This window comes from Galeopterus variegatus, unplaced genomic scaffold (assembly GCF_000696425.1).
Source record: "Galeopterus variegatus unplaced genomic scaffold, G_variegatus-3.0.2 Scaffold4360, whole genome shotgun sequence".
NCBI classification, from domain to species: Eukaryota; Metazoa; Chordata; class Mammalia; order Dermoptera; family Cynocephalidae; genus Galeopterus; species Galeopterus variegatus.
Genome location: NW_007730471.1, coordinates 70881 through 87829, shown reverse-complemented (window position 1 = coordinate 87829; position 16949 = coordinate 70881). Strand labels below are relative to the sequence as shown.

General features: G+C 34.1%; 1 protein-coding gene across 3 annotated transcripts in view; it reads right to left on the bottom strand.

The window, feature by feature from the left end:
• The window catches only part of LRRC7 (leucine rich repeat containing 7), a 111650-nt gene that overhangs the window by 62802 nt on the left and 31899 nt on the right, over window positions 1-16949 (bottom strand). For all 3 annotated transcript variants that reach the window (XM_008587375.1, XM_008587377.1, XM_008587376.1), the window contains one exon: window positions 10332-10451. In XM_008587375.1, coding sequence (XP_008585597.1) covers window positions 10332-10451 — 120 coding nt within the window. The remainder of the gene's footprint in view (window positions 1-10331; window positions 10452-16949) is intronic.

Below are 16949 nucleotides of genomic sequence, written 5' to 3'. Positions count from 1 at the left end.
TGATCTCATTAACACCTATTGTTAGAAACAAAGCTAAATGAAAGTTAGCTTGTCCATAATTAACAGAGATTTTTATCAAAAATAATAATAGCTACCATTAATTAAACACTTATATGACAAGCATTGTGATAATATTTTACATCATGATCCTAGTTAGTTTTCAGAACCACTATACAAGGTATGCATTATTTTCCTTTCTTCCTATATGAGGAAACTGAGCAACAAAGTGTGATATGCTTGAGGGTCAATTAAAGACAAAGTTAAGGCTGACAGTTTCTCCTGACCTTCTCTGCTTAAAAGAGAGAGAAGAAAAAAAAATCTTGGTAAAAACTAAGAAAAAAGTTGACATAATGTTATACTTTAGCACACAGTTTTTATGTATTAGTGTAATTGTCATTTTGCTGGGCTCGTTTCAATATTCAGTGCAGTTTTATCACTTTTACAAGTGGTTTTGGTGACAGGACTCAGGTTCTTTTGTGGAAAATGGAGGCTGCATCAAACAGGAAGGGATGCCAGGAATCTTAGATGATATAATCAAGAAGTTTGATGCGCTAAGTTACTGAGAAACAAAATGAACAAAATGACTAAATTCAATATTATGGAAGGATCTCCAGGTATGTTGAGTCATGCTTAGAGCTCCACATTCTATTTGTTCTGTGATTTGCAAAGGTAAGTTACAAACTTACAAGTGTTTTAGATGAAAGAAAATGAAGGTTTGAAAAATAGATGCAGTTCAAAATCTCTAAAAATTTTGATTTGTGTAGGGTCAAGAAGAAGTCGAAAAGGACCCCAAAATTCTTTAAAAACATGACTGGTGCCAGGGATTCTTTCTTTCTTCTGTAAATGGAACAGAAGGAACCATCCCACACTGTGCCAGAAAGTACTAGCTAAGTATGTATTAAATATATTTCTAATATTGAGGGTTATTTAATATTGCAACAGGGCTATGCTATAAAGTTTTCTGAGTTTTTTTGGTTGGGTGGTGTGGGTGGGATACAATAAATTAGCAGTATAATATAGTGGTTAAGAGTAGGCTGTAGACTCAGACAGCTGTTTCCAGCCCTGTGTTCCTCAATTCCATGCTCCAAGCTCCTGGTCCTATAAAGCTGTGAAGATGATATGAGAGTCTATGTTAAGCACTTTAGTACGGTGCTTAGTATGTTTTGTAGATATTCTTTTTATGATTATGATATCCACACTATTAAGCTAAATTGTTTCTTCTTGCTTTATTTGCATTTTGCTAGGCAAGTTTGCAGCCAAAATCTATGTTCTCCCATTTGGGAATTAAAAGACAAACTTACACAAATAACATGGAAGGGACCTTTGCAGCTTTAGAGAGAGGGGGCAGGAAATTATTTCTTCCACTCTGGATTTTGGTGATACTGCATTCTGCTGGCACACAGCAGTATTTTTGGAGAACATTCAAAATATTTGCTGATCTTGAATTTTTAGAGTCAGATCCTGGTGATATACTTCAGTGTCTCAAATGGTAGATAAAAAAGCAAGGCAATAGGGCCTTTCACTTCAATGCATGTGCCTTAGGCTGGCAGCTGGCTGATAAGTGAATGCAGTCATCGAGGACTTATTGAATCTCTAAAAACACATTCTTCTATGATTAAATGTCAATCTACAAAACAGAGATTTGAAATTGGAAATTATTGACTAAAATGAAAAAACAATGGAGCATCCATAATAGCAGAATAATAAAATTAGGGCTACGTCTACTCATTTCAACCTACAATTTGTTTTGTGATGATACATTCTCATAATAAAACAAAGTAGAAGATGTTAGCAATAATGATAAAGTCTGATAGTAATTTCTTTCACCCTCAAGATTTCTAAGAACCTACAGGTAGTGGAGTAAGTCAGATAAAGACAAAGTGGCAAGAAATGAAATCTTACCATCCTGACATCCTCTATTCAGCAACAATCCTTGATCATCTGTCAGATGTCATGTTATGCAGGTTTTCAAATTACATATTCAACCGTGAACATTTTTATTATATTAAATTAATTTTGCATTTTTGCTTTTAGATTTCTCCCCAAAGATAGTATAAATGTTATTGAGTTACCTGTTATTGAGTTATCTCAATTTTCTGAAGAATAGTCATTTATTTTAAGAAACATCTATGTCAAATATTGATGAAGTAAGTATTCTAATCTGCCACTCTTTCTATTGTTTTAATCTGTGGCAAGTTTATTTTCTACCTCTGAGTTAAAGCTATTTGATAGACATTCTTTGGGTTTGCACTTTTATTAAAGAAATAATTTAGAGTCAGTCTGAATGAGAACAATCCACTGATTTTGTGTCCTTCAGTACTAGAGACAGCTGTATTGTTGCAGTGGTATCAGGAGATAAAGGGATGTGCTCTGTGAGTTAAACAATAATGTATCAAGTAAGAAAAATCCAATACAAAAGTGACTGTCAATCTAAACAATATTTTATTCAGCTGTCAATTTTTATTTTCCTTTTTGTCTTTTTTTACTGACCAGTAACGGGATCGCAACCCTCGGTGTCGCGCCCGCACCACGCTCAGCCAGTGAGCGGGAACCGGTCTCCACATGGGATCCGAACCCTCGGCGGGAGCGCCGCCGCGCTCCCAAGCGGCACACTCTCCAGTGCGCCACCGGGCCGGCCCTTCAGCTGTCAATTTTGCTTTAAGATAGAGAATTTTTTCATTTACATTTCCACAACCTCCTATCCACATTATTTTTGAGAACAAATCTAATTACATAATAAAAAATAGTGTTTAAAATATCTATAACTTAATATACTAAGATCAATCAATTAGAAATATATCATCCTAGTTAATTTAGGATTAACAAAATAAATATTTGAAATGGATTATTAAATCAAGGAAGTTATTTCATTAATTTCTTCAAACTCATCTTCCCAACTCAGCTACTATTATTGAGTCATGGAGCTGCCTCTGAAAGGTCTTATTTTCATGGAATTTTTTACTTCCTCCAGGCCACGTAATCTTGTTTTGGCAAATAATTCTTGTGTAACAAGTGAGTCTTTCTCTCTCCCTATATTTATATATATAAACCATCTCTATTTTATATAAAAAATTTGCAGTCATGGAGGACAGTGAATCTAATAGGATGTATTCATTCATATTTCCCTAGCACAGCAAAAGGCATGGCTGTATTGATTTTCTGGAAAAGATAACACAATAATCAGTTAAGTTATATTTTAAAAGACTACATTTAATTCATCTGAATAAGAGTTCTCTTACTGATTACATAAAAGGAATACAACTTGATTTGAGCTCCTAGCTATTCCTATAATTGCTTTTTGGATTGTTGTGCATATTATAATTTGTACAACCTCAAACAGTACATTTTTATGCTGTTCCAGACAGTAACAAATATTATTGCCATAAAGGACATGATGAGGCAAGTTTAGTAGGGATATAGAGATAGCTATGTTAGGCAGGGGGAGCTAGTGGGTGTCTTAATATGTCACTAATATATCACAAATGTAAGCATCAGAAATCTCAAAGAGCATCCTACTGGTGTTTGGTGGGTGCCTAACAATGTTATCAATAATTGATCCATAACCACAAAAGTTACATAAGATATAATTTTTTACCCACCTGCCTCTCCTACTCCTAACCTCTAACTTGAAGGGATGTTTGTGTGACAGTGGGTATGTTTGCTTCCCAGACAACTGGTGTGACTGGAACTACTGCTTAAAAGTTCCTTTTTAACCAGAGGGTAAAATGGGTGGGTACTTACTAATCAATAATCAGTTCTAGAGTATTTCTAGATACTGAAACTCCAAGGAAAGTAGGGTTACATTACTGTAGATCTAGAGAGTCATTTTCAAAGTCCCATTAGGAATGAAGGTTCCTTTTTATGTGACACATTTGTTATCTTCCCACTGTTCCACTTTTCTTTTATGTACCCTGAAAAAAAGTGGCTTTTGGTCAAGAGAAAAACTACATATATTTGTATAAGAAATATCTCTCAAGGGGCTACAGATTGTGTGTGGAAGGTTTTGTTTAGTTTTGTTGTTTTTTAATTTAAAAAAATCTGTGATTGTATGATTTCATCAATCTGCCTTTTCACTGACTCATTTCTTGTTCTGGGGCAGAGCTCATCAAAAGCAGTTTCTTCTTGAAGCTACATTTCCTCAGCAGCCTCAGTAGAATATACTAATCCCATGGACATCAGCGCAGTCTTTCTGTTGCTCTATACAAAGTTCTGAGTGACTCCACCATGAGTGTGGTGAGGGAAAGAGGATGAGGGAAGCAAGAAGAATCTCAAGTTACCAACTGACTCAAGAGATCTCTTTTCCTAATGTTTAGAAAAATGTTTGGAGTTGAAAACGACTCGATGTAAGGAATGCCAATCTGATTTTGAGTTTTAGTGACTGCCTGGTCTACCAGAAGGAAAATTTACTCTGGTCAGTGAAAAATTTGCTCTCAGAGAAGAAAAATGAGGCTTGGAAAGAGAATCAGGAAAGAGAAAACTAGGAAGAAGGTTGGTATTACTCACAATGATAGAGAAGATTGTTCTTCTCATTTGATTATGGACTGATGAAGTAAAAATGTTACTCCTGGGGGTTCTTCACTGTTAATCACGTATATTTCTTTGGGAGGTGAAAAATACAAAGCTTACGGCAAAAACCTACTCTACCTGATATATTTGCTTCTGTACAAAAGGAGAGGTTAGCTACAGCATTGACAATCACTCAGGTTTTAGAATCATTTTTCAATTTCATTCTTACTCCAAACCACAACAGATATTCTTGACTTTGATCTTGATGGAAATAAGAAACATTTTTATTTCCCTGTCTCTTATATGTAAGGTTTACCTGGTGATTTTCATATTTGGTCTTCCACATCTTGACTTGCTCTCTTATAGCCTCAAGATCTACTCTATCTGGCATTACTACTTTTTCCAATATTTAAATCCTTATTTATCTTTCTTGTCTATTCTGACCTTTCCTCTGTTTCTATGTAAATGAACTACATTCCTCCCCAAGCTTTGATATAAGGGATGTCAACAGCACTATGCCCAGTCCAAGTTAAATTGCAAAAGCCAAGAATTATAGTTACTTTTATTCCAGTACCATGTATCTACAGTATAGATAGCCATATTTCTTTCCAGTGGAAAAAAAATTTTTAAAAGTTACTTTTCATTGAGTATAATTAGGTGGTTACATATTTTAGATAAGATATGTATAAAATAATAAAATGCTTTTATTTAAATTCCTAAATGGAGGGCTGACCGATTAGTTTAGTTGGTTAGAGCACAGAGCACAGTGTTATAATACCAGAATCAAGGGTTCAGATCCCCATCCCAGCCAGCCACCTAAAAAAAAAGAAAACAAAAGAAAAAAAAAAAGAAAAAGAAATTCCTAAATGTGTAGGTGAAGGTGATTTTTCTTATGTTGTACTTTAAGGATCTACTTATTTTAAAATGACATTAGTTTACCCTAATGTCATTCTTAAATGACCCTTTGAAAAGGTCTACAATAGACTGACTTTTGTTACCAAGTGACAAATCGATCTCAGTAGAGATTTGATCCAGTTGATTTAAAAAACACATGATGATTTGGCCCTATGGTCAATAGTGAAACAACTTTTAATTTTCAAAAGATATTGCATAAAAACTTTGAAATGCATTATATTAAAAAAATGACAAATACCAAAATTAAATAAGCAATGAATATTTCTTTCCAGAAACCTAATTTAAAAATTTGTTTAAAAATACTTCATATGGCTCTACAAAAGCAAAAAATACATTTTGGAGGTGGGGTGGGGGAAGGAAAGTATAATAAGAACATGAAAATAACCCTGTAAAATTTCTTCTACTTTCTCCTGATAAGTTCCTGCGCATGCCTCAGAGACGACAACCCTGGAAATCCTGAAGCCCTTAACAGCTGAGCAGATGGGAGAAAAAATCACAGAAGTTCAGCATAAGGGTTAAGTCTGTGAGCCAAGACTAAATCAGCAAATTTTTTATACCTTTCTCTTTGTATCCATCCTGATGTTGACCTTTTACCCATCTTTATTACTCCAGCTGCCAAGTGGTTATGTGTTGAACTTAGAATGCTCAGGGAAGAAACAGACCCTCAGGGAGGGAAAAATCACTAATGCCAAGAGACCTTTGAATGCCAAGTCTTTACATATTAAAGAACTGTCAGATTTCATATTGGGGTTTTGTAGTCTCTTGGTTACCCATTCCAGAAGGGAAGTATTTGAAGTTTTATTTGTTTTAATATGTCACCACAGTCTTTTTGCTGCAATGTTTTTCTGCTCCACCATTTTAACATATCCTTACAAGTATTAGCCTTCAATTTTAAATCTCTTCAAGGATATTTAACCTGCTTAAGATTCCTAATAATTATAAAAGACTCTGTTGTTTTAAAATTAGAGATAAACAATCTTGTCTTTCCTATGGAGGATTTGGCCAAATCAGTGTAACATCTGAATTTGAAATAACAATGCCTTTGCATTTATCTTTTACACTATTTCCTTTATATTATGTTCTGTTCCATATGGGAGAGTAATCTAAAATTATTAGTCATTGTGTGAGCTTGGTAAGTTACTGAAACTCTAAGTCTCAGTTTCTTCTTTCACAAAATGTATGAAATAGTAGTGCTTACTTCATATGGTTGTTGTGAGGATTAGATGAAGAAATACACAAACGCCTTTAGCACAATGTCTGACATAAAGTAAAGATATACTGCATGGTACCTAATATTCTTGCCATAATGACTGTGGCATAATCCACTAGACTACAGGAGTGAGAGAAGTGATGTGACAGGACTCTAAAATACAAATACTGCTTCTGAAACCATAGTTTTCAGACATTGCAAAAGTTTTTAATAGCAGTTCTTAAGTGCTCATACAGTACTGCCTGGAATCTGGCGGTGCAGGGTGGAGAATAATTTACATAGCTGTGAAATGTTCTTTTAGCAGTGACTCCTAGACTTTTTAAATAATAGACATTAAAACTTGAGATTTTGGGGACTGACATAGCCAGTAAGGATTAAAAAATCTACCATCTATTATTATACCATTATAAAAACAACACAGGATTGAATACCCTTAACATTTTGCCACCACTTAACCTCTGTCTTGGGTATACAGGAGAGTGACAGTAGACAGAGAAGCAAAATTCTTTCTGAGATGAACACTTTTTGTTTAATTATATTTTCTCTAAATCTTTAGACCCACAGCTTAGAAGGTTCCCACACCTGTTCTTCTAAGGTGCTTGGTGTGCTGGTAGGCATGGCCACGAGTGTGCCCATATCACTTCAAGCAAAAAGCTGTGATGTCTGCACAAAGAGCCACAAATTCAGTCAAAACCTTGTAAAAAGGACTTCCCATCAAATTCCAACAGTACCACAGTAGTTTCTGATGGTTTAGACACAGAGATAAGATTCAGGCTTGCAGAAATGGACTCAAATGGGGCACTAGCTAACAATTCTTCACTGCTTATTTGCCTTTGATTCCTTATTCAGTTTGTAGTTGCGTGTCTAGCCTAATGACTACTCACTCCATGACAACTGCAAAAGTAACATTAACTTTTAAAAACATTCATTGTAGACTAAAATACAAACCCTATAAATAATAATACAATTATCACACTTATTTCAGCAAATTCTGCAGCCCAGGTTAATACTCCCATTGCCATTTTCATTTCCCTAGGTTGATTCTTGCTGAATATTAACTTGACATTCAACTAAAGCAGGTGAACATTTCTTTTTATAGGTTCTATAATCTCAGATTTTAGACAAAATGCTATAACATGGGGTAGTCAGAAGCTGCTTATCATGACAGTAGGAAGATACAAATGATTTTATACATTAAAGACATGATAAAGTTTTAAAGACATAGTATATTATTTCACTTTTGACAAGAAGTATAAAAGTTTAATAAAGTTTTCAGATGCATTAAACAATTATTTTAGCTTTCAATAAGGTTAACCAGCCCACAAACGTTTAATCAATCACAGGATTGCATGGGGTTCTTAAAGCAAGTAAGGAGGCAAGCAGTGTTCATTATGACTTGCATTGATGAGATAATTAAATGTAATATGATGGACTTTGAAAATAGATTTCATGTAAAATGGATATATGGATGGATAAAGTAAACACTGTTAGTTCCATTTAGAGTAATAAATGAACAAGACTTTTCCTTTTAAGGTAAGATGATAGTAACCCTTTGCAACTATGTAAGTGAGTATAATTCCTTAGTTTGGTCAGACAACCTACCCCCAGCTCCAATGGGTACCCCCTCAATATCCAGCCATCCATTCATTCTCTCCTCTTTCCTCATAAAGAAAAGCTGTCAGAATGATCTCTAAATGAAAATTCAATCACGTTCTTTGCCTGTGTAAAACCCTTCGATGTTCCCCTTCCCATTTCCTATGGAATAAATTAAGCCCAGCATAATCTAGCTTCTGCTTATCACTGTAGCCTTATTTGAAACCACTATCCTCTACTCAATTTCTTTAGTTTCCTTACTAAGCAGATGCCCTTCCCAGGTCCTGTCATGGCCCTGTATCCCATCATTATAGCACTCACTCACAACATATTACATTTACCTGCAGTGCTGGATATTACTCAATAGGCAAATCAATAACATGAGTAGGACCTGCAAATCGGTGGCATTACCAATTATTTTCAATAATACAATTTGATGTTTAATATACTTTTAAAAACCAATGAAGTAATCATCAAGGGAAAAAAGTCACCCAGGTTACAAACAATGTATGCAAGTATGTAATGCTCATTTATGTAAATTCTGAAGCATAATTGTAAAATAAACACTCATGACCTTAAAAACTAGAGTGTAAGAATCACAACTCTGTATAAGAACTAGAACACTACTAACAATTATATCAGCTTCCTCCCTGATCCTAACCTGTCCTTTCCCTTTAGAGGTAGCCATAATTTTAAATATTACATTTACGATTCCCTTCTAACTATAGCTTTCTTACTCGTGAGCTTATATATATGCCTAAACAGTATATTTTTAGTTTTTCTTGTTTTTGAGATTTGTAAATATGGTATTCCTGATGTATGTCATCTCATGAAACTTTTTCCCACTCAAATTGTTTCTAAAGTTTAAACATATTATCGTAATTATAGTTTACTATTTTTATTGATGTGAGATATTCCTTTGTGTAACAATTTATTTACATACCCTTCTGTAAGGGTTTTTCCAGTTTTCTGGTATTGTAAACATTACAAATTTCTTGACTGACATGTACAAGAATTTAATACTTTAGGGGGAGAATTGCTGGAATGTAGGGTATGTGCATGTTCAGCCTTAGAAGACAATTTGTTACCAAAATGATTGTACTTTATATTCCCAAAAGAAGTATAAAAGAGTTTCCATTGCATGCAACTTGTATTTTTCAGATTTCTTCATTTTTCCTAGGCTAGTAAATATAAAATGGTTGTTACCAAAATGATTGTACTTTATATTCCCAAAAGAAGTATAAAAGAGTTTCCATTGCATACAACTTGTATTTTTCAGATTTCTTCATTTTTCCTAGGCTAGTAAATATAAAATGGCATTTCATTTGCAGTTCCTTGACTGATAAAAAAGTTGTTTTGTCTTAATGTTTATTTATCTTCCTGATTCCCCTTGTATTTTACCAATTTTGAAAATTTTTTATTGATTTGTAAAAGTTTAAAAAAAACATATTGTAGAATACAAATCCCATGTCCCTCGTATATATTGCAAATATATTCTCCTACGTGTGGCTTTTGTTATGGTGACCTATCAAGTAGTATTACAATTATCTACATATCACTCAGCATACTTTTCTAGACTAAAAGGTTCTTGAGGTAAGAAACCATACCTTTTTCATATTTTGCTTCCTCAGGATATAGCCAGTGCTCAGCACATGGTAGTGTATGTACAGTTGCATACTAAATGTTTGTTGAATGAATTGTTATAACTTTAGAAATGGTGAATCAATCATTTGTGGTCAAATTTCATTTTATGCAAATTGGCTATAGCATACTGCTGAAGCCAAAAGATTCAGAAGTATATGTCACACAACTCTCTGTACTTGCACTTCAAAGGTGGGGTGGCAGGCTCTAGTAAGACGTGGTATTATTTGCAGAGAGGTAGCAAGATGTTGTTTATAAACATTCATTACTAACTCTGAACACTTAGCAGTGTTCGTTTTTCACTTCTTTCAATGCACTTACAGTTAAGCAAACTCCCTCTAGTTGGATAATATTTAGTCCAAAGTTGTCACAAAATTAGAAATGAGATTAAGACACAAGATATGGATTACATATTGCAATGGATGTGCAAGATTCATGGTTGTGTCATCAATTTGAAATTGTTTACCTTTTTAGTAATGGTGTCCGGAGGTACATCCCGCCTCCCAAGTGGATAAGGATTCCATTGGCCACTAGGAGATACATCTTCTTGTCCATTGTCTAAAATGTTGCTTTGCTGGGACGGGGTCTATTGCAAAAATGGTATGGCATTTTTTAGTGATGTAATAGAAGTTTACCATAGTTTTCTGAAAAGAGTCCCTAATGATTATGGTAAAATTAATTTTGTTTAATTGCAGAAAAACATATATCCTGAACTGGAAATATTATTATACACTATTTACTGGGTAAGAATTATAAATTGACAGCTTTTTGGAATCATTGAGAAATATAAATATAATTAAAATAACCGTCTTAGAGCTATTTACTGAATTTTTAAAGAAAAATTTGGATTATTTACAACAACCGAATAAAAATAATCAGAATAAAATTAACCAATTGTTAAAAACCACAACATTTAAATCTTGCTTAATTTGTTTCTTTAGTATGATCTTACCATTTGAAATATAAATTGAAACCATATAATACATAGCATGTAATTTCCAATATTCCAAGCCATAACCAAAAAAATTTTAAGGCTATATTGATTCTGGGAGAATTTGCTTTGCATTAATCCTAAACAGTGTTAACATTGGCATATTGCAAGATTTATGGTACTATGCTATTATCTACAGACAACTTTGAGGGAAAGATTAAAGCAAGATTGAAAATATTATGCTATTAGAATCAAAGTGTAAATAAATCATGATTATTTTGATTACCAAATTTATTTATTTATCTAGATCACTTATATATTATAGTTTAAATTCTTCATAAATATTTTATTTTTGGCTGATTTCCTGCTCATTATTTTTAACAAATAACAATACCCCTGTCTTTTTTATTACTAATATTAGTTATTTTGGGGGGACTTCATATTCTAACCAGTGTAATAGCAAGCAATTACACACCATCAGAAAGACAGCCTACAGTGGAGGAATTTTTTTGCAAAGGTGTTTTCCTCCCCTAGCCTACAGGATACACAAGTACTATTTGGTTTCCTAGGGAATTTTTATAAGGTTGAGATAGTGTTTCCTATGCCATTTTCTGCACATGGTCTCTGGAGGATCCCTACTGATAAAGACTAGTTAGAGCATGTGTGTACAGCTGTATGTTGAGAAATTGTTCTCCAACCCTAGAAAAGGAGAACTGGGCCATTCTCTTCATAACATGCCACAAATGGGCTGTTTTTCAGATTTCATCTGGTTATACTGAGTGGTCCTAATTTATTGTCCTTTAAAAAAACAATTGTATAACCACCCTACCGGCATTCTGACCACATGCATTTTTAAAAATCACTGCTTGCAAATATTTAAAAATAGGATTTATTGCGACACTGGATGAAGTCTTACTAGGGTCTAATGGATATAATGAAAAGTAAGGAGATAACTCAGTTTTCTTCTTGTACTTTAGCCACATGAATTCTTTTTTTATAAGCCTGTCAGAAAGTGTGAAAAAGAGGAAAAAGGTACTGAATTTAATCTCCTGGGTTAGTTAGGAATGAATTTGAGTTTTTTTTGAAAAGTAAAATGTAGATAACATACTTAAAGTACATATTACTTGAAAATAACTAGGTAGCTATTCAATGCTTGCCTGCCTGTTTTCAAGCATTGGTTTTCTAGTCTTTACCTTTTCCAGGTTAATGTTTGTATATGCCCATACACAACTTTTCTAGATATTAAAATAGGGCAAATAAAAACACTAAAGTGAAGCATTTAAAATGTAATTACGCAGGCTAAGCACTACTGACCAGTGTTTTCTTTTTGAATTTTTAGTAGTGCCTATGTCTTTTTTGGCTTGGTTTCTTTGTCAGTGAAGTGGGATAAAAAATATGTTCATCTGGTTAGGCCTGTGCAATGCAGATTTTTGAGAAGTAGCCAGAATTCAACACAGGTTTTCTTTTTTTCTTCCATATCATGCTCATCTCTGCCTCTACTTCTTCTACCACAATTGCTTCAGCTGCCCAGACACGACTCCTAGTCACTGTTAGAGAGCAATCAAAAATTGCAAAATTCTTTTTGGTGTAAAAAAAAAAAAAGCTAAATCCCTTTAGTCAAAATTTTAATATCATTATGACCTAGGCTCTTCACTAGTTTAAAAATTAATCTCTCTCTTTTTCTTTCAGGCAAAATTCTATGAAAATATTATTTCATATATGTGCTTCCATAATTTCAGCCTCCCCTCCCCTGAAATTATAATTAATTTATATTACTGTCTGATTCAGTAAGCCAATAAGCAGTAGATGCTATGGTATAAAATATGGCTGTAGAAGTTAAGAAAAAAAGAGCAAGAAGAGAAAATGATCAATTTCTCCAGTGTAGAAGACACTACACTATTTTATACCAGCAGCCAGACACCTGCAGACAGGGAGTTAGGCAAGTTAGTTAGGGAGTTGTCTCTGGGGCTGCACTGGCCTTGATGATTAACGTTTGATTTTCTTGGGTCTCTAACCTTTAGCCTTTCAGTGCTACCAAACATATTTTTTGGTAATATCAAGTGCTCAGGAAATGCAAGTGAACCAGAAAAAAGCACAAGGTAATTACCAGAATTCGTTAAGCTCGGCTAGCTAAGAGAGCTCTATACCTGTAGCACATAGGGAATGATTAGGGTCATGATATGTTTTGGATTAGTTAATATACTCTATTTTTGTATTCTTCTTTCCATCCCGTAATATCCACTTCTTTGGATTGTTTTGAAGATGATGTGAGATAATAATGCATATGAAAGAATTTTATCAACTATTATGAGTCATGTTCTATGAAAAGGTCGGGTTTTATAAACATTTGAGAAGGCATCACATAGTAGAAAGAGCAGGGACTTGGCTACCAAGCAGAGTCACATTTAAATTCTACTTACTACTATTCTAGTTGCAGGGATATAACACTAAAACAATGCAGATACAGGTGAGTTCTTTTGTGCGACAAATGAGCCTCAGTTTACTCATCTATACAATGGAGATAAATACGTTCTTGGAGGGTTTTTACAAATTGTGAGACAATATATATTTAAAGTACCTCATGGCACCAGGTACATAGCAATTTCTCAGTAAACCCTAGTCTTTATTTTTCCCCCAGTAGAAATATTTATTCATTCTAGTATTAGTCTAAGTAGTAAAAATGGTAGTTTGAACTGACATTTTACAATGTTGCAATTCTCTCTGATAACATAAAATTTCAAGACAATAGCTAAGCTCAATTACAATAGAACACATCTGAAGAAGCACATGGAACCATTAATAACATCATAGAAAGTTGCCTTAAATGCTTTTTGGAAAGGCAGTAAATAAATGATAAATGAATAAATGAATGAATGAATGAATAAATAAATAAATAGAAAATACTAATAATTTTATAATTTAATAGCTGATTTATATGTTTTAAATGCTCTGGTACATATAAGCTATTAAATTTTCTAGGAAATTAGCATGAACATCAATAAGTGAAGATATTAAAGGATATTAAATTCATTAAACTAATTTTGTTATATTTGTTGGCATTCTTTTCTTTTTCTTTTTCTTTTTTTTTTTGTGTGTGTGTGTCTGGCCAGTGGCAGGGATGAGAACCCTTGACCTTGGTGTTACAATACTGCACTCTAACCAACTGAGCTCACCAGACAGCCCTGTTAGCATTTTCTTAATATCTTAAAGGATTCTATGAAATTATCATAGAAAATGTAATATACTGTTTATAGTATAGAAAGCTTATACTTAGTCTGTAATCCATGAGAAATCTACAATACTCAGCATATAGTAAATATGAAAAAATTTGAAATATTCATAGTACATACCAAAATCTGGGAGAGTCTTCCCTTTTCAGCCATATAAGTATTCACTACGTAAATACTTTATCAAATGCAGAGCTTTTCAATCTTCATTCACAAATAGTTACATCCTTTTATTAGTCTATTAACAATTTGTTTAAAGATAGTCTCTGTGCAGCCGAGGAAATGCAACAATGTGGTCCTTCCTCTCAGTTTCAAGGGGCAAGGTTTGGCAAGCAGAGAAGGTGGGCATAGTGTCTGGCATTCAGCCCCTGCATATTCCTGGGGGATTGCACCACCTGCACAAATGTATGCCGCAACTCCATTTCCAGTGCTTAACTTCTAATAGGTGAAAACATTAATTTAGATTTTTAGGAAACTTCATACATTCTTTATAGGACACCTCAGAGTCATTAGCCACAGCACCTAACTGGAGATGACCAGTATTATTATTCAGGAATTTTAAGAATAAAAGAGCTCCAGAATTTCTATGGAGAATGATTGGTTTCATAAATTTTATTTACTGAAAATGTTTATAAGTTGATCCTACCCTATATTTTAGTGCAGTTCTCATTGCTAATGAGCAGTTAGGGGCTGCAAAAAAATCTTAAATGCCTGAGACACTAATTTTTATTATCTTAAACAGGAAGACAGAAGTGTTTAATAGATTTTTATGTATGTCTAAATCAAAGCAAAACATTTGCTCATCTCCTCTCCTGGCAAGAAGGGTTCAGGGAAACTGAAACTCAGTCAAGGGATTGGTTAGAAATGGCCAGTGGAGTCAAGATGGGATAATCGGAGAGATTTTAAGTTTGGCAAACAAATTTTCAAAGCAAAGCTTTGCAGAAGAGACATATCTGGGAACAAAGGTGAAGGAACAAAGACTTAGACTGAAATCCATGAGAGGAAGTAGAGCCTGGAACTGTTCTCGAAAGTGATTAGGCACCCAGTGCACATCTGATGTTTCCTGTACTGGCCACGCTGGGGTGGGAAAGTTGTCCCAGAAGCCCAAATGCTTAAATTTTATGGGCCTTAAACTGATAATTTTTGAATCACAACATATTTTGGATAATGGAATACTTGCCCTGCTGTGTGACTTTTGCTCCTTATCTTCTTTTTCTCTTTCCCTTTCTCTCTCTCTCTCTTTTTTTTTGACGTGGACAATAAAGTATTGATGGTAAGGTATTTTATTGTAATAGACTTACATATAAGTCATAAATATTGATGGTATTTATTGTGAGGTGGAATCTTTCTAGGTGTGCGATTTAATGTAGCTTCCAAAGAGAATTCCTTCAGGTCATTTCTGTGCCCAACTGAGGATGGTGGAAAAGTCCCCAAATATAACTCTGCATTATTTTTGTAATAGAACATCTTGGAGCTATAATAATAGATAGTGAATCTATTTTTTAGGGTGCTCCAAATGACATTAGACAATTAATACAGCAATATAGAAGTACTCAATTCATATCTAGAGAATAATTTAGACATTGAGAAATACTATTTCAAGTGTATTACCATTTCTCAGATACTGTATTTTCAGACCATTATTATATATGCTGATGAGTAAATAGCGCCAACAATTAAGCAAAATAGTCTCCATCTGATATAATTTCAAGGAGTTTAGGCAATAGCTTTCTTCATACCAAGACCTCTTTAGTCTGCTCACTGAATTTTGAAATACCATTATTTTAAAGGTTTAATTTCTATTGAATTGCCAAGCCCTCTAGGAGAGGTACTTATTTAAGTTGTGATATTTTGTCTATTCTTTAGTGTAGATAAGTTTCAAGGCCTTTTTGGAAACTAGTTTTTATTAGAGAAGAGGATGAGAGCCTTGGGCATCTAAGGGAACATTAAGAACAGGTTCGACTAAAATAGAGACTTAAGGAAAAAGGGTCATGCTGATGGTGTGCTGCAGCCAGCATGTACTTGCTCGAGAGAACAACTGTACACATGTCTTCTCAATTCTGAGTTTAGTGACGTTAAGTTGATATCTTGAAATTGGCTATAATCTGACTTGGGCTGGCCCGGTGGCACACTGCTACAGTGCGCCACTTGGGAGTGTGGCGATGCTCCCGCCGAGGGTTCGGATCCCACATACAGACTGGTTCCCGCTCACTGGCTGAGCGAGGTGCGGGTGCGACACTGAGGGTTGCGATCCCGTTGCCGGACACGAAAAAAGACAAAAAAAAAAAGGAAAAAAAAAAAAAAAAAAAGGAAAAAAAAAAAAAAAGAAATTGGCTATAGTGGGAGTATTTATAGTGCTGACAGTGGCAAATGCCACAAATCAGGGCTTTTTTTTTTCTGCAACAGGAGATTGAGAACAGAAAAAACTGTCCAAAAGTTCTCCTTTTAGTTAGTTATACTTTTTAAAGTAAGGCTGGGTGACCAAAAATCTGTGTATATAAATGTCTTTTTAATTTTGTTGCTCTACTCACTGTAGGAATCAAACTATCCAGAGTTAGGGAAAGTTACGAAAGACAAATTTGACAATAAAACATGAATTTGAGGTCTTATGACCCTCATTTTGCTGGGATGTGAGTTTGTCCCATATGTTTATTAATTTTATTAAGAGAATAGAAGTGTTTAGAGGCTACTGTCATTCTGTTATCCCTACTTTGCATTGCTTTGTTCATAAAAACTTACTAGGCTAATGACTATAATAATATATAGCCATAATGACATATTGTGTGAAAATGACTCGTTAGCCTCCACTGATAGGTAATTAAGAGAGAGGCATGAATCAACTCAAATAGGTAAAATGTGCATTCTCAGTTTTGCTTAAATAAAACAAACAGAAACGTTCTTTTGACAATGGAAATGTTTCCTCTTA